At 39.6% G+C, this 27,396-nt stretch overlaps 1 protein-coding gene across 1 annotated transcript in view; it reads left to right on the top strand.

Annotated features, from left to right (window-relative positions):
• The window catches only part of cdkal1 (CDK5 regulatory subunit associated protein 1-like 1), a 224,467-nt gene that overhangs the window by 189,065 nt on the left and 8,006 nt on the right, over window positions 1–27,396 (top strand). Inside the window, exons 13-14 of the mRNA XM_062399418.1 lie at window positions 16,097–16,180; window positions 20,290–20,454. Of these exons, the coding sequence (XP_062255402.1) occupies window positions 16,097–16,180; window positions 20,290–20,454 (249 nt within the window). The remainder of the gene's footprint in view (window positions 1–16,096; window positions 16,181–20,289; window positions 20,455–27,396) is intronic.

Below are 27,396 nucleotides of genomic sequence, written 5' to 3'. Positions count from 1 at the left end.
GCAAGGCCACATTGTAATCCCATTGTTCGCAGAATGTTTTTTTTCTTCAGGACAACACATGTAGTGACAACAAGTCCTCCAGCCAGAGTTGAGCTAAGACACAACCAGTGCATTTAATTCCCCTCGAGCAAAAACAGTATAGGCTATAGGATAACACGCTGTCCTCTGATAATTATATAACCTTTTACACATCTGGCACTAGCTGTAGGAGAAATTTGATAAGTATTAAGGACACGGGCTGATTATTTACTAACTGTGGGCTAAATTGTCAGTTGTGCTTGGCTTATGTTGTTCGACAGATAATGTAAATGAACTTCGTTATTTGTGGAGGTGACAACTGGCTTTGGGGCTTCTATTGAGCCCAGTTTGTGTTTCCAATGCTTTCCAAGTAAAAATGTGTATACGCTAAGTTTGCTGGAAGTGCAAAGACAATTTATGCTACAGAGGATGAGCAGCTCATTTAATTTAAATGTGTGAGACATGTGGATGCAACTGAGCTTAGTCTCATATTTAGTGCATTGATGCTGAACTGGTGTTGGATCACTTTTCTGTGCTGTTTGTTTATTGTTACACTGTGCAACACTAATAATATATATATATTTACACATCTGTGTACTATTCATCATGAGATGTCTGCCGATTCATCAGTGTTAGGGAGTGAGATTCACAGATTGGAACTGGTTCAACATCATCATGAGTATCGGCATAAAAATTGACAATACCATAGCCCAGATTAAAAATATTTACCTAATGAACTTGCAAAAACAGTTTCTAACATTTTTCAGCGTAGTTATACATTAATAGAGGAAATGTGACCGTTAGCTTCTGACCACATCTCCCTAAACTGTTTCTCAAATGTGGTCTCATCTTCACTGATGTCTGTGGCCAATTATCATCAATCTCTTACCAGTTTGGGGCGTGTCTGGGCTGGTCAGGGCAACATTATTATTGATGAAGAAGAGCTACACATTCAACCATATTGGTCAAAATTGAATATTTTGGAACAGTTCAAAATCTATAATGAGACATACATTTGCATTTTGCAAAATATGTGTGCTTTTATGAAGAAAAAAAAATGCCCCACTGTTTTCTGTTCACTGCTGAGATAACCCATCTGCAAGTGTGAAGCAGGTCTGTCCTCTGGCAGCAATCGCAGCACATGCTTTGTTGTTGGTCCTGACCATCGTTAAATTGTTAAATGTATGAGGTGTTATAAAAGAGAAACAAGAAAGAATGACAGGCAAGATCCAGGACAGGTTTTATTTGGTATCTGGTTTCTATCAGTGAGACTTGTGATGAGGTCAGAGGTCCGGACCAAATTGAAGAAGCCAAAAAGAAAAAGCACAAGTGAGGGACCATCTGAGGATCTGAGCTGGAATACTGTAGCAACAACAGTGTGACAGTTTTGTAATTTTAGAAGTATAATCAATCCATGTATCGCATGTTGATTTGCATAGCATCATATGTTATTTTGCATTGCCTCAAATCTTAGTGTGAAATCACACTGCCTCTCAATATGGGTGAATTAGTAGAATTAGTTGTTACATCCTGGATCGTTGGCAATGCTTTGCTAGACTATAGTGAAGTTAAAGTCTATTAATTTATTATTTTTGTAACCAGCTGATTTGGAGACTCTCTGTGTATCTTTTTCTATCCATTCTTATGTTGTTTTGACTTTTAGTCTAAAATAACGTGATTTAAAAAATGCTACCAACTAAGTTCTTATGATTTAAATGTTTTTCCCTTTTGTCGCTCGGAGCCAATAATGAGTTGTCTGTGTAGGTTCACACATTTAGTTTTGTTGTTTTCAGGCCTTAGAAAAGTCAGAAGTCATTCAGTGGCTGCACTAGTTTGGTGAAGCATTATGTTATGTGATAGCTCATTTCATGAGTAAATAACACTTTCCAGAGCTGTACATGAAATGCCTCAGGTCTTTATTGAGGACAAAAGTTGTTTATGTATCTAATGTACCATATATGAGTGAATAACCTTTGCCCGGAAGTATAGATCGAATTGAGAGCAGTTTGGAGGACTTGTGGAGGACACAGGCTACTTTATAAATTGAATGTGCTATGGAGCCATTTTCACTTGCATTGGCCTGTTTACGGGTAAATGTCTGTTGACATTAGAGCACAACAGTGTGTGCCCGTTTAGCAGCCCAGTATATGGAGTTGGCAAAGTTGCCATAGGCTTAAATTGGGTACATACAGTGTCCTTGTTTATGTATCAAATTCACCACAGGCTAATATGCCAGTTGATGCGTTCTCGTCCACTGCCCATTAACCAATGTGAGTAGAGGCAAAAATGGATTTGTTCAGACAAACAAGGTCACGACAGACTCTCAGGGCGTCAAAAGGTCATTGATACTGTTTAAACTGCGCTGTATGGAGGGAAAGTCAGTTGTGCGCACAGGTTTCGATTTATTTTGTAGATGAATTTGATTACAATTCTATTCCCCTGAAATATGCCCTCAACTTGCAAAACACTGTGCTGTCTACTTTCAGCTTTTGTATGGTAGATTTGAATCCGTCAATTACCTCCTACAACATATTAAACATGCAACTAAATACGTAGAATGATCACATTAATAGCAAGTATTGCTATTGAAGGCTTTGATAGGTATGTACTTTCAACTTTGCACCTTTACACACTTAAAAACACTAAAGTGCCAAATTCAAGAACAACTTCTATTGAGAATTTGTTCTATCTGCCTCACAAATGTTGACTTGCTTTTTCAGCAACTGAGATAAAATGACACTGAATCATGCTTAATCTTTGTAACACATGTCTATTGAAGGGTAGATGTGTGTGAGAGAGAGTGTGAGAGGATGTTTGTCAGAGGTGATGAATATAGAGTCTAATTTTGGATCAATATTCAAATCCCTCTCAAGCCCCAGCCATGTGGCTTGTCACACACATAACACACACACACGGACTCACAGCATTGGCCGTTTGATAGCCCTGCCACTCCGCCATATGCCACCCAAGGGCCTGGCATCTGTTGCCATACAAGCACACAGTAACAAGAGACAACAGCAGAAGTGAATCACTTCCCCTGTGCTGCCACACATATACATTTGCATACATCCACAACATACTCATAAAGAAATGTTTACCTGACGTTTGAAAAGCTCATTCACTGTACATAAACAGCAGAGTTGAAAGAACACAAGGATGGGCCAGGCCTGGCCTCCCTGTATCTGTATTTGTTTAGCCAGCAGATCAGAGCTTAGGCAAAATCAACTCCTTTAAAAATGTATGCACATATTTAAGCTGTCAAATTCAAAGTAAGAGGCAATAATGCACATATATGCAAACACAGACGCACATATACCTATGAGAAGTTGCAGAGTCACAATCATAAATGTGTACACACAAAGGCGCAGACTGGAGTAATGGTGAAGTTTTATAGAGCAGCCACTCATCTGCATATGTGCCATCACCCACATGACACTGGCTCGTTAGATGTGTATCTGATATGTGGTGGAAAGTCACATTTATCGTTTATTGCTTTCTGTAGATTTACTGTAGATAAAGGCCTAGTGGTCATACTCAAGGATATTGATTTTTTTTATGTAGAGACAATAGATTCTTAACTTTCAGAATCCACCTCATGCTGGCACAAACTTACTCCGCTGCTCGCTCGCTCGCTCTCTCTCTCTCTCTCTCTCTCTCTCTCTCTCTCTCTCTCTCTCTCTCTCTCGTTCAAAACACACACAGGCCGACATCGACTCAGCGGATGTAATCAACACATACTGATCGATACTTTTCTCAAAGGAATAACATTTTTCTTTTTCTTTGTTGCGCACATTCATCAGCCTTTGCTCACCCTCTTCCTCTGAACACTTTAAGCGGGCTAAACTTGATCACTATAAACAAATTATTTAAACAGCATTTGTATAGGAACGTCCTGTCATTTTGATCCATATAAACAGTAAATCACTTTATACGGGTTCATAAAAAGGCAGTTTCGTCTTTATTAGTAATACAGTCTAAACGAAAAAAGTATGAATGTGCAAGTGGTGATTCTTCAGTTTTTGGTATTAATTTGTCAATAACTATGTAAAAGGATGTTAAAAGACAGAGCTCACAAAAATGTCTTAGCTGTCATCATGAGTACACTCATATTTCAACATACTTAGCATTCTAGTCTATAGTGCTAGAAGAGAAGAAGAGTAAACTGGAAACCTATTATGAGTCTATCCTTGATTTATGCCATTAGTAGCTCAGGGCATTGCCCAGAGTTAATGCTACTACGTTTCCCTCACATGAGCTTCTCTGGTCCTGGATCTTTCTTGTCTACTTGTGATGACTGTTGCCATGAATGGCGCAGCTGTGTGCTAGCAGGGTAGCCTTTTAAAGCTGTGCCTGATTACAACCTGCTCCCATTGATTCATGTTCATTATGTCTGAGTGTGTGTGTGTTTGTGTGCACAGGCTCTGAGTCAGTTCAACCGGACCCACCCGCCATAAATCAATCAACACCATTGAAGTGCTAATGTCCCCCCTCAGTGAGCCTTTTGCTCATTCATGTCCCATCTTGTCGAAGCCAATCTGACTTTTACTGATGATTTTGACTCATCTGTTTAGATTTTTTTTTTTCTTTTAAATTATTTAATATTTCAGGGCTTCTCCCACTCATGTTTTTAACTATGCAGAGAAGATAGTCAAAATAAAGGGAAAGGATGAACACATTTAACGATATAATGATGTTGAATGTTTTTCTATTGGCTATTGCAGTATCCTGTTCCACTGATATCTTGTGATTGCTGTTTCATCAATATGTGAATAAAGGGAAAAACTGCTTATTCTTTATGTGCAATTTTGTGAAGGTTTCTCATAGTGTGAAGTGTTTTGAATGGTGGATAATACTAAAGCGCTATATAAAGGCTTTCAACTTACCGTTCAGCTTCTCTATAGTATATCAGGGTCTTTCCACGCTGCACTGTGTCCATACCAGTGATACCCCAAGGCTTTGCAGAGTTAACTCTACTACGTTTCTCTCTGCACACTTCTCCCAATAGGAGCTCAACATTTCCTTGTTGCCTCTTTTTCTGTTTTAAGATCTGTCAGCCTTTACTCTTTATTTGTTCCATACTGCCAGACTAACCACAGAATGGTCACAGTCCGTGGTGGCGTGTCTGAATTTCTGCTTCTCTTCTTACCGTTTCTCTCACATTCCTCCCTGAGCAAATGCACCATGTTTACTTCTTGATGATCCTCTGTGACATTGTTCCTGGTACAAAGTTTGAACCTGACAATCTTTAATAAAGAAGACAAAAATCAGTAGATGGTATTGTTGCACCAATGTTAGCTGTTAAAGCTATTTGAAGTAACACCTATTTTCAGTTTAATACAACAGATACATGTATTCTTAACAATTTACCATTCAGTTTCACTAATGTTTGTAAAGTTGTGATTTAGAGCTATTCAAATATAACTGAATTGAATTGGCATTTCTTCATTTTCTGCCTCGAAATCTTACATTTGCGTATAAACCAATTATATCTATATAGATTTATTAAGAATGTTGTAGGCCTCCTTAAAACTGTTCAACCTGTGTATGCTAAGTATAAATGACACAGCTAGGCCAACTGCTTCATGACATTAAAGAAGAAGCTGTTTAAAAAATCATGAATGTCCAGTCAGAGCATGTTTTATACTGAAGTTAATTGCATTAGAATTTGCCAAGCGGCCCTTTGTGTGTGCATGTCAGCTCTTTTTGATCCTTTCAGCATCTCTGTCTTTGTGGATTAGACCAATAGGAGCTATAATATGTTCATTTATTCTTTACGACTGTCCAGACCCATTCTTTGTCTATTTGACATTCATTCCTACACATGAAGCTATAGCCTGCAAATTGTCCATACATTGGGCAGTAAGCTCACATAATATTCGTAGCATAATTTGATTGGAAGACTTTAAAGGGGACATTTCTTAATGCTAATTTGAACATTATTATGTAGGTACATATTTTCCTGCTATCAAATCACTGTCTTTTTTCTCTGAGACATGAATAGAGTCATACTACAGCCATAATATACTGTATGTACTATTTTATTCACATACTCAACCGATGAGGCATTTTTATTACTGCGAGTTTGCAAAGGTCCAAGTAAGGACTATGGCTCATAACCTTATGATATGGATCTTATTGGCGTATATTCTATCACCTTTATACTTATCTGCCTTTGAGTCACTGACAAAAACAACTTTTATGTTCTATTTGCATTTACAAGACGAATGGACAAGTGTTTAAAATTGAGCACATGGGGTAAAAAAGGTGAGAAACATCTAAAAAAAAAAGTTGTCAAGGCCTAGTGTTTACTCAAAGGGTTAATGGGGAAGTAGGTTTGGGTATTAAATAGAATCAAGCAGCTGAGCCAGTTCATTTGGTATGTTGGACTGACATTTGTACAGTTTGTGGCTTCCCTGTCTTTTCTTGCTGAATTTGCCAGATTGGCCAAAATGTATTTCGGATGACCTGCTTTTCAGCATACGGTACTTCTGTCACCTCAGGGCCACTGTGTGTCTATAGGGAGCAATATTCTGTGAGCATTGAGCTTCCCCTGCTGTGTGACCTTCTATATATACATATGATCTGTTCTGTCAGCGCTTTCCAACCCAATGTTCTTTCCATGCTGCACTGTGTCCATACCAGTGATACCCCAAGGCTTTGCAGAGTTAACTCTTCTACTTTTCTCTCTGCACACTTCTCCCTATAGGAACGCAACATTTCATTGTTGCCTCTTTCCTGTATCAAGATCTGTCAGCATTTTCTCTCTATTTGTTCCAGACTAACCACAGAACGGTCACGGTCCGTGGTGGCTTGTCTGAATTTCTGCTTCTCTCCTAACTGTGTCGCTCACATTCCCCTCGGGAGCAAATGCACCATGTTTACTTCTTTATGTTCCTCTGTGACATCGTTCCTGGCACAACCACAAACTGTGAACCTGGCAATCTTTTATAAAGCAGAAAGCAGAAGATAACTAGGTAGTAGTGCTGCACGAATATTTCGCTGTTAAAACCAGTTTTGGTAACACCCATTTTCAGTTTGAAACAACGTAGTCACATGTATTGTATAAAGAAACTTTAGAGCAAATTAATAGCACACTGGAAGTGAGTTTACAGATGATCTTAAAACAGTTCGCCATTACCTCAACATCATAACGTCAAAAGTGATGATGACCTCCACTGAATGGACTTTTATGGTCCCTCGACGCTTGCTGTTTTTTATGTAACCTTTTCCACATGTCTGCCCCTTCCCTTTACCTCAGACCTCCCTATGTGATACTGTGTAATACAGAAAAAGTACAAAAGGCAAAAAAGTCTGCAGGAAGAAAACAAATGCATAAAGAAAATCAAATCAATTCTTCCCTCTCATTTCTCTCCCTTTCTATATGCCCTTGGTTCATCTATTGTTTTCTTGTCCTTGGTACCTGAGTGAGTGGGAGAGAGAAATAACAGCGGAGTACTTGACAGTCCATCATTGCACCACTCCAGAATATGTCCCACATCAGTAGGACATATGAAGAGGACCCAAGCACAGGGAGGCTGCACACACAGACACAAAATCATAGAAGAGAAGAGAGCCAAGTGTCTCAGAGCAACACTAGAGCACAGAACACTCCAGACCCCTGTCAGTGCTCTGTACGCACAAAAGACAGACAAGGCAGCAAAACATGAGGATTGTATACAAAACCTTGAATGCCATATACAGTGGTAGCTTTTCAGGTCTTCCTTGACATTGATTGACATTAACTGAACTTGTTTCATTTCTTGTTCAGCTGAAGAATGCTACCGTTGTATGAATGATGAAAAGACATGAAGCGAATGCAAACTATTTTCTGGGTTTTTATAAAAATTTGAAAGGTGCAAAGGAGGGTAAAAGCTTTACTTGTTACAGTTGATCCTGTATCGGTTTGACTTTAAAAATGGAATATATTGAACTCTAAGTAGACATTTGATTTGTAAGACTTCACTAGAAAAGGATTCAATTTTGGTTTAATACAAATAGGTGGACAAAATATTAGAATTACCCCTCAATATGACACAAAGCAGTTCATCCAAGCTACAAACTACAGCCTCCAGAAAGGCCATTAAGTTGGATTAACAACATGTATGGCAAAAACAGAACTTAAATACAATGTCACTCAGTTGAGCGCATTTCTTTGCCAAGGTCCTTAAATTCAATCAAGCTGCACCAAATTGCACACACTAAAAGAAATCAGGCCCCTAAAAAAGTCCAATTATTCCAAGGGAAACTGGTGAAAATGTCAAAAAACAAACCAAAAATCCTTGATTAACTCCGGCTCCGTACCAAATTTTCTTCCTCTGCCCATGTCCCATCCTTTTCCCAAGTTTCATTGAAATCTATTAAGCAGCTTTTGCATAATCCAGCTGTCAAACCAGCCAGCCAACAAACTGTCAAAAAAGACAGGGGGCAAAAACATCCCCACATGATGGCACAATGTTTTTGTTCAGCCTCACTATTTGAGAACTTTTGTTTAAGTTTAGTTTAAAGTCAACTTGCTCTTAGATGTACTGTGTGGCTATCCACTGTTCCGCCTCCACACTTTTACATACCCCATGCTGTCTGAACAGCAAACTGCCACATGTATTTCTACTGACTGTGGGATGCACTACAGAGGCAGAGTTCACGTCACCAAATACATCTGTGCATGCATTTGAAAACATGAGTTTGGATTTTCTGCATTTTAATGAGGGCACCTGTATATTTACACCCACATCTTCCCTCACATTTGATTGAAAATCCCCCATCCGTCACACTTGGAAAGGCAGTTTTACTCTTTTACATCAACACTGCTGTTTTCTTTGTCTTCTCTCGTCTTGCAGCAAACACAATTATTTTGAGTCTCATCCGTTCTCCAGCCATATTCAAAATCATTCTATGACAATTTGATTCAGATTTTTACAACTGCCTAAAGTCAGGAAAATAAAATGAAGGAAGGGGACATGCATCAGAGGTCATGAGCCCACTTTTAACCCAATCAAGCTTTCGTACATGATCCTCGTCTTATCCCACAGAGCCACCGGGATGGCCTTGTAGCTCATGTTTTTTTCTCCCTTATCATAACACATACATACATTTCTCTCATTCTAATAGGACGACTGGAGGGTTAGCCTTGAACGCCAATCAGACGAGTTGGCTTGATAGGTCTCCCTATGCATGTTTGATTTGTTGAGTCTTCAGGTGTGGCCTTCAGTGATAATCATAATCATACTGCCAGGGCATTGGTTTCAGCTGCAATTATAGATTAATGTGGATGCATAGATGTCTGCATTACACATGTACTTACTCCCCCTTCCTTTCTCTGTCCATCTTCCTTTCTCTATCTCACACACACACACACACATGCACACACACACACACCAGACCTCCAGGCCCACTGGGACATAACGGACAATCAGCCTGACAATCACAGCTGAGCTCTGATTGATGCTGCAGTTACATAAACACACAATTTCAGACACATAGACGCAGTAATGCCAAGGGCTTGGTCTCCCACATCCTCCTAACACACACTCACACTCACACACACACACACACACACACACACACACAGAATGAATAAAATTGTCATATGGGATGTTTTTATGATTACCAATCACTGGTTTTGTGAGATGTAATGACAATTGTAACCGTTCTAACAGAGGAAAGGAATATGTGACCAATCAGTCCGGAGGTATGCTGTGCTCTGTAATGTCTCCTGTATAACGAAAGGTGACAGCTTTTTTCCCCTCTTTTTTTGGTCTAACACACGTCTGTGGAATGACATTGTAATCACGGTCTATGAATCAACTGCCTTATGATTCTATCCAGATATTATTTTATTTAATATAGTGATAACTTTAAATATTCAAGAAAAATTATAAACCGACTTAATTTGTTAGCAGCTCCTATTGAAGTTCCACCTGCAGATGTAATACTGTTACCCTTTCCAATTTTATTCAGTATAAATACTTTCTCCGTGACTTTATTCTAATCTTTGCTTTAAGGCAAACTCCTGCATATGAAAAAGTTTTTGTTTTTTTATAATTGTGGGACTGTGTGATTTCCATGTGCGCGTTTGATATCATATATTTTAGTACCTGGTGTTTCTGGGGCTTTCAATATGTGTTTTCTGCCACGACTCTGCTTTGATGTGATTCATTTCAGCATCTGAGACACGAAACAGCCTGTGGGCTACTGTCACAGGCCTGCATGTTTGTGTGTGTGTTTGTGAGCGAGACATCTATCTTTCTCCTCTGACAAACTAGATCTGTCACGCTGGTGGCAGACTTGACTGTCTTTTCTGTTGGTTAGCTGGAATTGATGAGGCAATCAACCGCTGATGTGTGTGTGATTTTTGTGTGTTTTCTGTGTAACTGTGCCAGAGTACAGTATGTTCTTGTGTACACAGGGGCAGCGTGTGTGTATTGTCGAGAAGCCACAGAGCACATGGTCATGTGACATCATGATCTTCAGGCCCATGTTTCACACATGGAACTACATATATCAGTTTCAGGCAATGACTGATAAGTCAGTTGTGCTTTTGTTTTACTCTAAAATTATAGATTATAGATTTAATGCAGGCACACAGCGTTATGTTCAGACAAAAATCTCGTAAATGTCCCAGTTATGAGGGAGAGGGCAGAGCCAGAGACAAGGGCCTCTCATAAATTCTCCAGGTTGTGAGTGTTCGGGGAAATATGACGGTTCAACACCTGTGATATTTCAAGCAAGTCTGGGGGAGATATTGTAAATTGTTCTTGAAGATCCACAAGAAAGGTCAAGAATTTATCCAATCCTTGAACAGAGTTGAAGTCCTTGGCAAGTGAAGAAGACATTCATCATACAGTGATGTGTTAAATAATGTTTTTCATCCAAGTTCGGTCTTACAAACACAGGAAGCTGCTCCAGTCATTATTGAGAGGGTCTTATCTCGATGGTGTTCTCACATTCTTATGCGTTTTCATGTTTCTATATGCAGAGTATGCATTTATCTACCAATTCAAGAACTGTCTCTCTGTATGTGGCTCGCATAGCTCAACATTTCCCGTCTATCAAACATTGACATCTACACACACATTATCTGAGCTTTTTTAATAAAGATGTCATGTGTCCTTCAAAAAGTACTTGTGAAACACTGTCTAACAATGTTAAGATTATTTTGTAGCAACTACAGAATTTCCTCTCCTTTGTACCCTATCGTTTATCTTTGTGTAATCATCAAGATTTCCCAGGCCACCTGAATTGCTCCTAATCATCGTTATTTCAATTTCATCAAACTTTCAAGTGTGATATGACATCACAGATTGTCGGAGCCAGTTGTATCAGATTGTAAACCCAGCGGCTGCCGATAACGTCTTTTTCTTTTCTTTAGTGCTGCCAGTTAAATAATGAGTCAGTCTTGTGGCTGGAGAAGTACCTATTCGCTCTCACATATGAGAACCTGAGCCTGATATCATAACAGTTCAAAACGGCTGAAAGTAGTGGGGCGGAAAGGTATTTGAATGTATCGCAGGAGACGGGTGAGTTCAGTGCATGAACGGACAGATAAGAAGTCGGTTTATCAACTGAGGAAAGAAGCTGTAGCTGCTACTGGTGTCTGAGTTAGAAAGAGACATGATTGTGTGTGCGTGGAGGGGAAGTGATTACCCTGGATTGACCTTTGTATAGGGCAAATATTTAAGCTTGCCGCTTTATTATTTGCACAAAAAAATATTCGCTGTAATATTTATCACAATCTTCCTTTATTCTGTCTACAGCTTCTATCAATCTACATAACTACTTCACTCCGACTTTGTTCTCATGTTGCTTGTATTTGAATGTTTCAATTATTTATGCTCAGGCCTTGTTCCAAACAGAACAGTCAGATAACCTTGACGACTTGATTTTACATTTGTCCCCACAAACATTTAACCAAAGCCACCCATAATCCTGTCAGTCTTTGTGGCAAACACTGGAAAGTTTGAGTCTCTTTTACTTTGAATTTGACTTTGAGGGTAAAACAAAATACCCAAATCAGCAGGGGTGGTTTTTGTTCCTCTTTCAAGCAGCTTATTCAAAGAGAACCTCTGAAACATCAGAGGATCTCTCTCTTTAGCCCTGTTAAATCACTCCCCACAATGATTATTGAGCTTGTAACAAAACAAATCTCTTTCTACAAGCGGCTGCAGAAAGCTATGTGTGTGCGTTTGTGTGCAACACTTGATTTGTGAGTTTAGGTATAGAGATTGCATGAAAGGGGCGGGTGAGGATTTCAAGAGATAGCCTAAGAATTAAAAAAAACTGGCTCAGAATAAGAGTGAGTTAATGTATGGAGTGATACTTGTATAGAGGGTGGGAAAAGGGAGTTCAGCTTTATTATTGCATAAGCCTGCCAGCCTCTGCTGGAACAGTGGGGGTGTGAGTTTAGACACACGGCTGTGTATTGTTCAAACACTGTGGTGAATTGCACAAATGATAAAAAATTGTAGAACTGTTTGTTCTGAACTAAAGGCTCCACCTTTAGAAAGCAGTCACACAAATAAAAACACTGTAATGTAGATTTTATAATTTAGTCACTCCACTGCAGCTTCCATTACGGTTGGGACGATTCATCTCTGGATGTGAAGACTGATCCTCAACTACACTCAGTTACTCTGAATATTGGGATAATGATTAACTTAGCATTTATTAATCAGGATTATAACATCTAGTGATTGCTATCACTTTGTACACAGTATTTATCAGCAATTCGAACTTCTCATATGAGCACATACTTTATATTATTGAACTTTGTCTTTACTTCTTTTTATTAAATGTCTGTTCATACATTAACCTAGCTATTGACAAATTCATTATTAAACACATATCTCTATACAAATCTAATATTGTGTGTAGTAAACTTATTTATTTACTGTTGAATGCTGAATAAAGTTTGGCTTTATGCAGATTTTTTGTAAGGATGACGACTATTAAATACATTCAGCAAGAACCAATGAGAACCAGGTTTACACTCACCATGCGCTTTGTTAGGATATATGTCAGTTGTGGTGAATGACCTTGAAAGTGAATGTGACTTTTCCTTCAGTTGAATATTACCTATCAGTGTTGCTTGTTCAGCATTATTACACTGGTTTATAAGAGCTGGTATTTATTTGTTTTTTTTTTTCCCCTTGACTATAATTTGAATAGTTTATAATGATTCCCATACAGAAGTTCGATATGAAATATGATCCAGTTCTATGGTAAACAAGCAGCAGATGCAGCAAAGATATTTTTGAAATTGTTAGGGTGAACACGGTCATAACAATTCACAGCCACAATTCTCTCATTATCCTTGTTATGAAGTGGATTAATTATCAATTAAACTCATGATCCCACAGATCTGTAGTGGATCTGCTGTGCGTCATGGGATGGTATTCTCTGATGGAGAAGTAAATACACATCTCACTTTGCAAAGAGGAGCACACACACGTTATTTGATATTCTGTGATGATTCCTTCTTAACAGATGGGGTAAATACAAATATAAACACAAAGAAGAAAGACAAGCAGCTACACAAGCAAAAACCAACAGATGTATTACAAAACAATATGCACACACAAGCACAGAGTTCAGACCTAACCCATTGATTTTCAATACGAGTTTATATGATTCATTGTCTATATCGAGGTGTGTTCAAGCATGATCAACCCTCTAATTTACTGTTCAATCAACATTTTTGGAATATATCTTAATCCCACATCATTGCTCCAGATTGGTTGTTTAGGTGTGGATTAACTATAATTAATGCAGGCAGATCCAATTCACATAATACACACAGAGCTTTCATTCCAAGTGTGAGACTGAAAATGAATTTAAAACTGCCATATGTTTTTGAAAGCATGGCGGCTGTTTAAAACTGCTGTATCACTTGGAGTAACCTTTTCCTTTTAATGTAGTACTGTCTGATTAAAAAAAAATGATAATGTATAGTCAAAACAAATTATCATCAGTAATCAGTATTGCATTTAACGGAAATATAAAATTATACAAAATCTGATCTTCATAAGACGAAGGTGACTAACTTTTTGTCTGTCTGTATGTGGAGGGCATTTCTCAAGAGCCCTTGACCTTATTGGCTTCATATTTGGCATTTGTGTTGTACAAAGCCCAAGTAAGTCAAAGTCCAATTTGGTGCAATTTGGACACACAATATGTCCAATATTAATAGACATTGACCAGAGCTATGTGGCAGTGGTGGCTAGGTCTCAACGTAAGTGACGTCGAACTAACAACAGCACATTCAGTGATAGTGATAACTGACTCTTCATTAAAGGGTTCTGCATATGAAACAGGTGAACAGCTCTTTGTGCAGCCTCTGGGTTCTGTGGACTGAGTTCTGCAGCCTCACTCGCTGAGGCTGAATCAGTGCTGGTCACTTGTACAGTTTGAAAAAGGAAGCTGCAACAAGTATCACCACAGGCCGAGAAAACAGCCCATTCCAATCAAGCATGTTCAATAGCTTTCTTAAATATATGTCCAACACTATAAAAATATCTTTATTTCATGTACAGGATTTGTGGCTTACACCAGGGACATCTGTCTTCAGTCCAAAGGAGCAAACAAAAGTCCCAAATAAAATGTTCACCATCCAATAATAATGTTCAAAGAATATTTTTTTCCAGCCTCTTTTTCTGAAATTGCTCTGTTTGCAGGAAACAGTGATTTATTTGGTCTTGTTTTAAGTCTGTCAGCATGCCTGTGCAGGTGTTGGAACAGACATGCACAGTAAAATCAGTAGTTAAAAAAAGGGTAAAGAAAAGAGAGAAGGATGTGAGGGAATTATAGTGAAAGGAAAGAGAGGCAGAAACAACAAAGAGCCCAGAGATAGGAAAAAGGGATGGAGGCAGAAGGATAAGGACATGAAGGAGGGAAGTAAAGGAGAACAGGAGATGGGTGTCTGCAAAAATGGAAGCACCCTGAGCAATGTGTGAGAGCCGTGACTTCTAAGGCTCTGACATATTGCCGAGGAAATGAGCAGTCAGCACGGTTTTACAGTACAGGGCTCATCACTGACAGAGTGAAAATGCAAATACCGCTCATTGAGCCTACAGGACACTCTGTTCCCAACGTCTTCAACTGCATGTAACTGATATTTAAACCCAGGTGGTTCAGACTCTGCAGCTCTGTGGTGTTTTCTTGCATTCGAAGAAGTTTTGTCATGTAATTTAATGGTAAAATAAATGGAAAGTATCTCATCTGCGTCACTGTTATCAGTTGACATTAATGTACTGAATGAGCGATCATATTGTACAGTAATAAGGTGTATGATTAATCAATCAGCACGCAAAATGAGATTCACCGACAACAAAGTGTTTTTTCTTCACTCACAAAAACATATAATGAATTGAGTATAGCTCCAACCATGAGCAGCAGTCAAATATTTGTCCAAAGTGAATGTCGCAGCACTTGTCAATGGGGAACAAGAGATAAAATCTCTCTGCAATTCAAGTCTGAAGTGATTTTGTTCATGCTCACAGTAACTTCAAACTTTGTTCCCATTTTCCTCTGTTTTCCTCCTCCTTTAAGTCCACAATATTCTTCAACAAAAAATCGACTTTCTCACTCATTGTGCTCCATTCTAAATGTCTTCATTGGGAGGCCTTGTTGTGGCATGTGATTTTCTGATGTCCTGAATAGCTGGTTTTCTGCAAGAATTTAAATTGTATCGCGTTCAGCCTTGTATTTTTTTTTCTCCTCTTTATTCCGGTTTCTTTTTTGTAAGGGACTTGGTTGAATTACTGTTCACTCTCCTCTTTTGCCGAAGCGTTAAAAGTGAAGTGGCTTGGGAACCTTGAGTTTGCAATTAAATGTTGAACTGCACTAACATAACATGGTGAAAAAACATGCAAAACTTTGATTGAATTGGGATCTTGATGGATAGAATAGAAGACTTACTTGAGGCCACTCCCTTGTGTTGATTTCAAACTGAAGACAACACGCAGCCCTCATAAGAACATGGTCTGTGTACGGGTGGTAAAACAGTAGACAATGGTTGCATATGTATATATTTTCGGAGCAAATAGAGATTGATTTTCTTTTGTCTGTCCTTTTCTCTCTGTAGGTTGGAGAGAGGCAACATGTGTTGGTTACAGAGGAGTCGTTTGATGCCCAATATTGGGTGTCTCACAACAAGTTCTATGAACAGGTAAGATGTTTGTCTGACGACATGGATGTATCACTCCTTTACAGATAATCCATACAACATATTTTCCTTAGAAACTAGAATAACACTTTTCATTTAGTATGACAGGTTTACTGTTGACACATTTTATGGACAAATATTATGTAAAAGACATGACATTTTACACTATTGGGCATTAATCCAAATGGTATTTCTACCCCAAATCACAAGCAAATATCAGACCACACACATTTATGGATAGCAATTTAGTTTTTTCAATTTGGCTGTTTACAACAATGTGCTTTACAGCATTGATCTCTAATGACACTCAGTTGAACACACATCCGCCATGGCCAAATTCTCCCCTAAAGTCAACCAAACAGCACCAAATTGCAGATATCAGTCCCCTACACATATATGCTTAGTTTTTTTCATCAAAAGGCATCAATGATTCCATTGGAAATCTGTGAAAATGTCCAAAAAATGCTCTATCTCGCATGCAAAAGAAAGTGATAGCAAGGTTCCTGGATCTGCCCCTTTGCCCAGATCCGTGCCAAAACTAAATGGCTTCTCACTATGCCCGTGTCCCATTCTTCCACAGTTTTGTAGGAATCTGTGTAGTAGTTTTTGTGTAATCCTGCTGACAAACAAACAAACTGACAGGGGTGAAAATCTAACCCTATCGGCGAAGCTAACAACCAAACATTAATTTAAAAATGCTAAAATGTTTTCTATGTTTTTAAACCATCTGAAGTTTTACTTAATTGACAGTAGCACACTTCACAACTATCATGCACCAATCTAAGCTGAATGACCTGACTACTAAAAATAACTATACATTTTGTATTTCAATACATGAAGCCATGATTTATTGTCTGAGCTTTTATTGTCTTTTTGATTTGAGGTTTGTCATAAAATAAATTACTTCATTTGATTAGCATTCATTTGGTGATTACATGTTCACTTTTTTACTGGTACAAAATGTGTATGTTACAAATGTTTGTTGATGCACATGCATTGGATGAATCCTTAAATAGTTTAGTTGGCCCACACATCCACCATCTAAAACATCCAGTAAAAAAAGCTGTTAATTATTCTGCATTCGATGAATATTTTTCGTATGTGAAGCTGATCCAACTCTTCCTCATTTTCACATTTACTTAATCAGACCAGAAGCTTTGCCTTGCATGTCACAGAAGTACTCACAGCAGGTGTCAGAAGCTTAAGCTTGTATTGACTAAAGTAGGTTAGCAGTAATATCACACATACTAACAAATATACACACACACACAACCTGCGGTGGTCATGAGAGCATTTGGCGGCTGATAGCGGCACTGCGTTTTTGCTTTTTTTAAACTTACTAACATTAAGGTCAGCCCTAAAGACATGAACATTCCATCCCACATACACACACGCACACAGACACACACACACACATGTATGGCTTCAAAGACCCTCTCTCAACCTGTGAAAAATTCACTTTAAAACATCTTCAAATAAATCAATTTCCTCCTGCTTTAACCATCATCAAAAACATGTTTGAAGTTATGCTTTTTATTAGCGGGGAGGGCACGGGATGGTAATAATTTTTCCTCCCTTCCACTTTCCTCTCCTCCCCTCTTCTCCTCCTCCTGTGCACCTCCTTCTGCAGGCTATAAACTAAAGTGTGTGTCGTACAGGTTCGCACTCCTACTTACAATTGCACATTCGGGCTTGCGTGTAATGTGTGTCGGTTGACTGAACATGCGAAGAGAGCATGTTTACATGTGTGGTGTTTCCCCTTCCCCGCTTTTTTTTTTTGGACAGTAAGTCTAAGACATGCCATTCTAAATCACCAGAAAACACTCTGTACCAATATCCTCTCCAGTCTGTGCCCCTAAGGCATATGTTCCTATATCATTAATACCATATATATACATGCAAGTGAGACACAGTACATACACCTGAGGTTGAATGCATAATACATTATAGAGGCCTGACCTACACTTATATATTGTATATTAATCCAATAACATAATTATTTGAAAAGCTTAAACCTCACCATACATCAATCAAGATAAAAGTATTATTACTAACATTCAGTAGGTTAAGTGTGCTGGATGAAAACAGGACAAAGTAGAAGGAGAAAGCAAAACGTTGAGCAGTTCAGTTGGGTGCAGCGGATGGTGTGGGTGGGTGTCGGGGCGTTGAGTTGAAGGAGAGGAAAAAAATAGGAAAGTCAAGGGTCAGGAAAGAAGTGGAAAGAGTAGTGGGTGCAAAGAAAAGGACAGGGGGGGGTGGAGGGAGGAAAGTGAGGAAGGAGCGCGAGAGTGTGAACAAATGGCCTAGTTTCACTTTTACACCATCAGATGGATATCTATCCTGACGGGTATAATAGGCACCCAACCCACCTGCATGTACGTGCGTGTGTGTGCGTGCGTGTGTGTCGGGGTGGGTCTAAGTGAGGAAGTAGGAGGGGGGTTTCCAATGAAATCAGACAGGGTCTTTCATCATTTAATCACCCTGTAATGGGCCTCGAATGACCCTCACCTACACGCTCCCGCTCACCCAACTCCCCCACAGCCCTGCTGTTTTACCTCTCTGCTCCCAGCTTGCTAGCTACTTACACACCCATTCTCTCACACACACACACACACACACACACACCCTCGCAGTGGCCAGAGTGTCGAGCAGCAGGTGTGTTGATTAGGCAGTTGTGGCGCTGGCTGTGTGTCTGTCTGGCCCGCTCTCCGTCTCCTATCATATTCCACCAGCTGGATAGAGACTGACAGATTAACACTGAACCAGGTGTAGTCCTGCCATCACAGCAGTAACACTCCCTCCGCCGGCTCACACACTACTCTCTGCCGAGTCAGTAGCTTAGCCCTGCAGAGTCCTGTGATGGTTAGACAGGCCACCAGATGATCTGAGTCAGCACACAGTCCAAAGAAGTGCGCCGGGCCAAGATATTGAATCCTCAGCTCGTCCCGGGGCACTGAGGGTCGTGGTCGTCTAGTGTTGCCTAATCCCCGATCTGCCTGTGGAAAGAGGAGAAGAGAATATACCAACAGGGATCAGTAAATTATCACATTATTATTATTAAGTTATTACATATTTTAGAATTGTGTAATAATCACTTTCCAAATCTTAAAGTGGTTATTAATGTACACAGAATTTTTTCTTTCATTTGGGATATAGAATAAATCATGCCATGTTTACCAAGAAAACTCACATTTCAGTTGTCGTCATAATCTGCACAAGGTCCCATAACTGTGGTTTTAATTCCCATCAATAATGACAACACCAATCATTCTATAAGTGTTAACCGGAGACACTAAATCTTAAAGCAAGAGCTGCAGAAAATCAGGAAAGAAAAGTTTGTCAATCCGTCAGTTTTGTGTTTAGTTTGAAAAAGGTTTCGAAAGAATAAAATCATTTGCACATGATCTTTATTTACAACGGTAAGTCATTAAGAAAAAATTCTATTTCACGCTAAGCCGTAATTATAAGTCTTTGTTTTCTCTTCCTTCCCGCTGTGATCAGCCAAGACTTATAGTTGCCATGGTGAAATAATAAGACAAACCAGAAAATCCCACTGGTTTAATCTCACAGCTGTTCCCATAGTTTTTTGACCTTCAGGGCTTCCATAAATGGAACTGAAAACACTCAGCCCTGGGTTTTTTGTGTGCATGCAGAGACTGAAAAACAATGAGGGGGAGCTCTGGAGAAAAGAGTCCAGAGCAGTGGTTAATTGAAAATGTAATTGACAGGAAACATGCCGGGGGTGATTGATGTGTGATTGCCAACTTGTTGGAGTAACTAAAGTGCAGCCACTGAGACCCTGCTCAGACCTGATATTAACCTGTACTGAGTGATCAATCACAGAAGTACAGGTGTGAATGCACCCATAACACGTTGAGGATGCATTTGAGATCCGATCACTCAGACCACATTCAAAGGTCGTCTAAGGCACATGGCCACATCTTTTTTGCTTATTGCCTGAATAGCACTTGGCTCATGTCCATTATCTCATGATTTCCACAACGCCCGCCCTGTAGTGTTCACATTAACCATTTTGCTCTTAAATTTTGTATTAAGGTTCGATTTTTAATTTTCAGTGACATCATGTGTGAATTGTTGCTGCTGGTTTGCAGGTGCTGGTCCCTAAGAGGGATGAGTTCAAAGGGAAGATGGTTGAGGTGGACATCTACGAGGCAGGAAAACACTTCCTGAGAGGCCGGCCAGTAGACGACAGTAAGCTGTTCACCCCCTCCATTACAGCACCACTACAGAAAGGAGAGGTGTCTGGCCTGGTGCAGGTAAACACACACACACCTACATACACACACATGAACGACACTGACATATACAGATGAGCCAAATATACACGTGTGTCAACAGTTATAACTTTAAAATACAAATATAATTAGATGTCAAGAATAGATTCAAATAAAGGAAGGTCATTACATAAATGGAAGTCTATGACATGGAAATAGAAAAAGAAAAGTTTCCTGAAGAATACAGGTACATTGATTAAAAACCCTTTTCAACACACAGCAATGGGGGTGGGGGGGGGGCATATTTATCGCTATCCTTCACATTTGTTCTTCAGAGATCTCTCAGACCATCCAGTTAGTATCTATACACAGGGTAAATGATCAAATCCAAAGAGGGTGGATCATTTTGTAACGATACAAAACACTATGGATAAAAGTCTATCAGTGCACTTTGATACTGCTGCAATTTATTAAACTGAATCCTCAGATCAAAGTCTTCTATAAGAATGAAAGTCAAAAAACTATGAGTAATTGCTTTAAAAAATAAATGTTAGCTAAAAAAATCAAAACAGACATGAATCCACAGAATACACTGTTAGACTGAACATGAGCAGTGATACACAACATGTGGCTGTTCTGGCAAGTTCCCAAGGAGGAGACATTTTTCATCGATATGACAGAACCTTGAACTGCTTATCTCTATTCATCCGTTTATGTTTGATATTTCCAGAAATGCTACATTGGCATATATTTTAATATAAAAAACATAGTCATAATCAATCGCTATCAGTGTAATCAATCTTAAAGACAGAAGCACAAAGGTAGAAAGTCGCAGGGAAAATGTATTTAGCTTTCACAAAGAATTATTTTATCTTTACTTTTGCATCATTGTGACCATTTATCTGACTTTTTACAGGAGCAATAATACGTAACTTTCATCATTTCCATACGTCATCAGTGAAGATTTCAGTGTATGGATGAGTGTTTCCAGACAAATCTATGCTAAGCAAATTAGTAATTGTGTGTGTGTGTGTGTGTACAATTTTTTGAATCCAATGCTTGCTTCTGCATTTTGTGAAAAAGCACCAGTGTATCAGCTGTAAGATAAGTAATTTAAGATAAGCGGTGGTTGGCTAAACTGTCCTCTTCCCTCCTTCCTTCCAACCTCATACGCATGCACGTCTATACACACACACACTCACAACATGATAATGTATCTGTTTCACTGCATGTTATTTTTCACTCTGACTAGCTGTAGCTTATAGCTCAGGACATGGAGCCACAGAGGCGAATATGATACACTTTCTAATTTCACACTTCATCAGCCTTTACTGCCAGACAGAGAGGGAGGGGAACCGAGGAACAGACACATGAGGGAGAGAGGGAGAGGGAGACTGATGAAGAGGAAAGCATGCAGAGAGACAGAAATGGTCGGCAGAGAACAAGATAAAAAGAAAGAGAGAGAGAGAGATTTCATAGCAAGCCAAGCAACACGTCACTCAGCAATGAAAAGTTTAGCAGTTGGGACCAGACCTTGTAAAACCTGTTACCTCATAAAGTCTGTAACCCATCCAGCACACACACACATGCATTTTCACTCACACGCCTTTATTAACAGACCCTCAACATGCCGAGGCCTTAACTTTTCTTGGCCTTTTTTATTTGCTAGTATAGGTTCATCCACATCACACTCCTACACACACTGATATACACTTTGTCTGGCTCTGATACTGTAAATACCTTCGTCCAGATAGTTCCTCACATCAGTACCTAGGCCTTAATGTGTCTCAGGAGGTTTTGGGGATTTTTTGAGGAAAATGAAGGTAAAGTCATCATCTCTCCCCTTGACCTGTTCCAGAGGAGAATTTATGTAGAGCTTGACAGTGCAGGTGAGAAGAGAGAGTCTCTGTCTTCGCTGCTCTCAGTTTTTACATCATGACAGAGCAACAGCTGAATAGAACACATTATCACTTTGTTTCTGTTTTAACATCTGGTGCTTTGAGGTTTTCATTTGACTATAACATTTACTGGGGCTGTTTTTTGTATATGGGCAAAGTCAGTGATGAACAGGGCTCAAACTAGAACAACATTGGCAAACACAGTAAAGGAACGTCTTTGCAACATCAGCAAAAATGAATGTGGTACCCACTATACAGCACTGACAGGAGATAGTAAAGAATGTACAACTAAATAACCGCAAAACTTTATTTAAGGACTGATGTATTTTTGGTTTCATTGGCCCCTGTAATCGGATATAGACACCACAATGATACAGCGTTGTCCTGACTTAATCAAGTTCAGACCTATCTGACGTCCATCTTCAGGAACAAATTGTAACAGTGGAGAATTATTCTCAACATTCCTCCGAAACTGCATTCAAGATGAATTCTAATGGAGCCTGCCGAAAAGTAAATGGTTCTTCTTCGTATTTCTTTGTCTCAGTGACGACAGCGGCTGTGAATGTGAAATGTGCAAAAATGTAGTTAATCAAAATGGAAATTGTAGAAAGATAAAAGACATTGAAGTAGATGAGCACTTTTTAAGATATAGTTTGAAATATAGGATCGTTAGAGGAAGTGATAAAAGAGTAGAGGCAGAACGACTGAATAAGAAACGGAGAGACATATAGAGGTTGAGTGTCTGTTGTACTACAGCAGAGTTGGAGAAATTCATTAATGCTCGTCTCTGCTGTCCACAGCATATTGGCAATTAACACATTGTTATATTAAGTGATCTCCAGTGATGCCGCTGATGATCTGTAATCCATAGTCCTTATGACCTGCATTGTCGCCTCTTAACGATAGCAGATTGGCACTGGAGCAGAGTGCTAATAGATAAGTGACCTAATGGCTCGGAAACACAGCAATATCTGCAAGCTACACACACACACACACACACACACTCTCACTTTCACTAAAGCCCTGAGGTATTCAGCTTCCAGTATAATAAGTAAGCAGGTCGGACTGTACATATAGTACTCATGCACATACGTGCATTCAGGGCAATCTGACAAGAATGCCTGCACACACACACACACACACACACACACACACACACACACACACACACACACACACACATACTGGTGGCTGGACTATACATATTTGAAGACCATCTATTTTCTATGAGTCTCTGCATGAGTCCACCACACACTGAGCTGGATGTGAAAGTGTGAGATGAATGTGTGATTAGGGAAAGGCAGATAGACACTCACCCCCCAATGTGTTGCAGCAAGGTCTATAATTACAGGCTTTCGGTGGAGAGCGAAGAGAAAAACATAAAGAATAAAGAGAAAGGGGATCGGAGGCCAGAGTCTGAGCTTTGTTGTTTCAACCAAGATGCAATGGATAATTTTGAGAGAAAGTAAAAAACAGACATATTGGTGGATGAACAGATGATTGGATAGCTAAGGTCTGTAATGTCCATTTATCAAACAAGGAACTATGAGAGATCTTTCATTTTAGAGATGGAGAGAGCGAGAGATGATTGCACAGTAGTCACCACCATGCCGATGTGTGTGGGAGAAAGAGGCAGTATGGCCGGATGACTAGATGAATGGATTTATAGAGGAGTGGCATGTGGAAGCTGTGAACGGATGGACCTGAAAGTGGACAGATAGGTATGGATGGATGGATGTGAAACATGATGGCTTAGATGTGCACAATTGATGGATGAGCAGATTAATAGATGCATGGATGTGTGAATATATAGACAGGCGTAGGAAATATGGATGGATGAGAAACAAGGATAGACTCAGTGATATAATGGCACTGGTCTATGGCCGTGTGCAGCCAAAGAATGTTGATGCTGCAGCTTGACTGTTTCTAAAGCCGTTTAGTTTTGGTGAGAGTAGGTGAAGCGGAGGGGAAAGGATGGCAGATCTTACACATTGGACTTGGTTTTTCACAAAGATAAAAAAAAGAATTCTTTTTTGAAGGTCATTTAAGTTAATTTTATAGGCTCTCATACCCCCCAAAATATACAAATAAATGACCTAAAGACAATAATCTTTGGTCACCATGTAACCTATATGTGCTTTTCCCTGTCTTTCTAATGCATGATTCTAACTACCCATCAGGAGGTTGTTAATTAAGGTGCCGCGTTAGGTGTGGAGCAAGGCGGAAGGGAAGACTGACACATAACTGAGACATGAAAAGCGCAACGGCAGTTAGCGGCAAGTGGCGACACAGCAGACCCCCAGTCAAGATAGAACTTTGGAGACAGTAGGCCAATGTACGCACTCTTTGACAGCTCTGAATTGAAAGTTGTTGTCTGTGCTGGAGGAGCCCAGGACTCGGCATGCAGAATGGAGATCTCAGGAAGATGGGCTAGAAAAGAGCAAGTAATCCACAACTTAGATAGTAAGATAGTCTGACGGCACATGGGTGAGGCATAGGATTTAGGTAAACTGCATTCGCTGAACTGAATTAAATGATGACGTGCAGGAGCTAGCCAATGAAAATACGTCTTGCGTTTGAAAGTGGCGAGCTTGGTAGAGTTTAGACCATGTCAGTGATGATGTTAGCCACCTCTTGGTGACTCTAAATCCGAATTAGGAAGTGCAGAAGGTGCATCCTTACCCACAGTAGACAGGGATGTTTCTTCGCCTCAGCGTTCCATGTAAAAAAGTACAAACCCGGAATGGGGGGGGGCGTCATTAATTTCCGCCCCTATGCCGACATCAGAGATAGTCACAGAGTTTAACCACATCTGTGTCAAAATGAAAGCTTGAACGGTAAAACAAACACGGATGGCGTTCTGTTCTACGTCACGGCTGTGATTCTGGAACACCAGCATGCTATCTAAAAGCACACACGGAGGCAGCGGAATGCCGACTTTGTTTGATTCAGTGTAAACAAGTAAAGGCGGCATAACGAGAGGTCTTCTTAACGCCAATGCATTGCAATCTCTCTCTCCCTCCCTCTCTCTCTCTCTCACCTTTCTGTCAGCCTGTCAGCCCCTCATTCACACAAACAGCACTTTCCAGCGGAGAGGAAGGCCAGTAATGAGTCTTTTAGTCGGACACAATAGCAGAGAAAGCACTCAAAAGCATGGTGAAGGAAAGAAGAAGAGAAAGTATCTTCACCAGTCTTCATCCTCAGATGAAATTAAATGATAAAGAGGAGAGGTGTGTGTGTATGTGTGTGAGAGAGAGAGGCCAAAAAATGAATCAAGAATGAAAGAGAGAGAGAGAGAGCAGGGTAGATGGAGCGACCAAGAGACAGCGAAGCAGCTTGAGTGCCATCCAATAATCAGCTCTTTTCACAGCATACTTTCTCAAGGAGATGGAGAGAATAGGGGAAGAGAGAAGAAAATGGCTCTGCTCCCTCCACGAGACAGCAAATTGACAGTTCCTATGAAAGACGGAATAGAAAAGGAGAGCGCTGAGAGAGAGAGGGAGGAGAAGTAATACGAGTAGTGAACAATTTTCCACCATAACCATAAATTGACAGAATACAAAAAAAATGTTGCTTTGTTTTTTCAGCCTTACCGCTGTCTTTCTTTTCTCTTTATATTTCCATTTGTTTATTTCCTTCTTTGTGTATTTTGGTCGTTATATTTTTGTCCTGTGTGTGTGTGTGTGTGTGTGTGTGTGTGTGTGTGCGTGTGCGTGCGTGTGTTTGTGTGTGAATGGTTTGTTGTGAAGTGGTGGCAGGAGAGGGATTTAAAAACAGTGTATGGATGTGGTCAATGTATAATCTTCTGGTATAGGCTGAGTGTGTGGGATTGCTGGTACTTTGCATCATAAGTACATACAGGTTCATTGCTAAAACAAAGCTTACGCACACACACAGACACACACACTGATCTTTGTAATCACACACATACACCGATGCACAGTCCCCTCGGTGTGCCTGGCAGACTCCTACTTGCCGCAGGCTATATGAGACACAATAATTGTGTCAAAAAACACATGCCCACATAAACATATACTCAAACAGGCGTAATACAAAAATGTGTATATTATACCAAACAATTGAACTGCTCTGTGTTGACATGCAACTATTATGGATAGTTGCTTTGATGTTGCATTATGTGCACATGTTGTCATCGTCCTTATTGTCAGGAAAGAACACAAATCAAAGATTAGGCTGTCTCTCTGGTCGGTATGCAGTTAATCCTCTCAAGTCTATTTTAAAACTTTTTTTATTTAAAATGTCAAAAGGTTTTGCTTGGCCTTTGCGTGACTTTGTTTACTCTCGTTGCAAATAATTTGTTATGCCATTAAACAGCAGGCGTAGCTATTTTGAGCATTTCATTTAGCATGTCAAATTGTATTACATGGCCTGTGCTTTGTGTGTACTTGAAGAACCAAAGTCAGGGTAACAAAGGAATAAATGTTAAGCCATCAAAACCGTCACATCTTTTCTCAGCATTCTTACCCAACATGTCAAATGGCATTTCACAGCCCCAATCTGTTTTGTTTATTTAAAATGTCAGAGGGTCTTGAATGCCCTTTGCTCCGAGCTTTGTTTTGGAACCACAGATGGAAGATGTTAATAATAAAGCAGTTAGCCAGCAACTGTTGGGCAGAAAAGAGAGAAAATCATGTTTTGCTAATGAGGCATTCTTTTTTGGGGAGATGTTTTTTGGCCTTGTTTTCCATGTTATCATTGAAACAGTCTTTTCTCAGTGTCGACCTTGTAAACAAACTTCTCTGAGCAAATTTCCTCAGCAGATGAGTCACACGTGGCTTTTTGTGTTTTATTCAGATTTAACAATCCTTTAATGTTAAGCTTAACATGTTTTCTCATCAGTATTGTAACTGTTTTGCAGTTTAGGAGGAGTATCTCTCAATAAATAATCATTGTTATTGCAACAGTATTTTTTTGTTTTAAGAGATAAGTATGAGTATGTAGGCTGTGTATTTTCTGGACATACAGTATGTGTCATTTCAGACATGCACAGAACTACTGACATTCTCCTGAAATTGTCCGGAGGGGCTGTGTGCATGAACGCAAATGTCCAAGTCAGTTGCTTTCG

Source organism: Platichthys flesus, chromosome 11 (assembly GCF_949316205.1).
Source record: "Platichthys flesus chromosome 11, fPlaFle2.1, whole genome shotgun sequence".
Lineage (NCBI taxonomy): Eukaryota > Metazoa > Chordata > Actinopteri > Pleuronectiformes > Pleuronectidae > Platichthys > Platichthys flesus.
The sequence above is the reverse complement of the archived record's forward strand: the minus strand, read 5'-3'. Positions and strand labels throughout refer to the sequence as shown.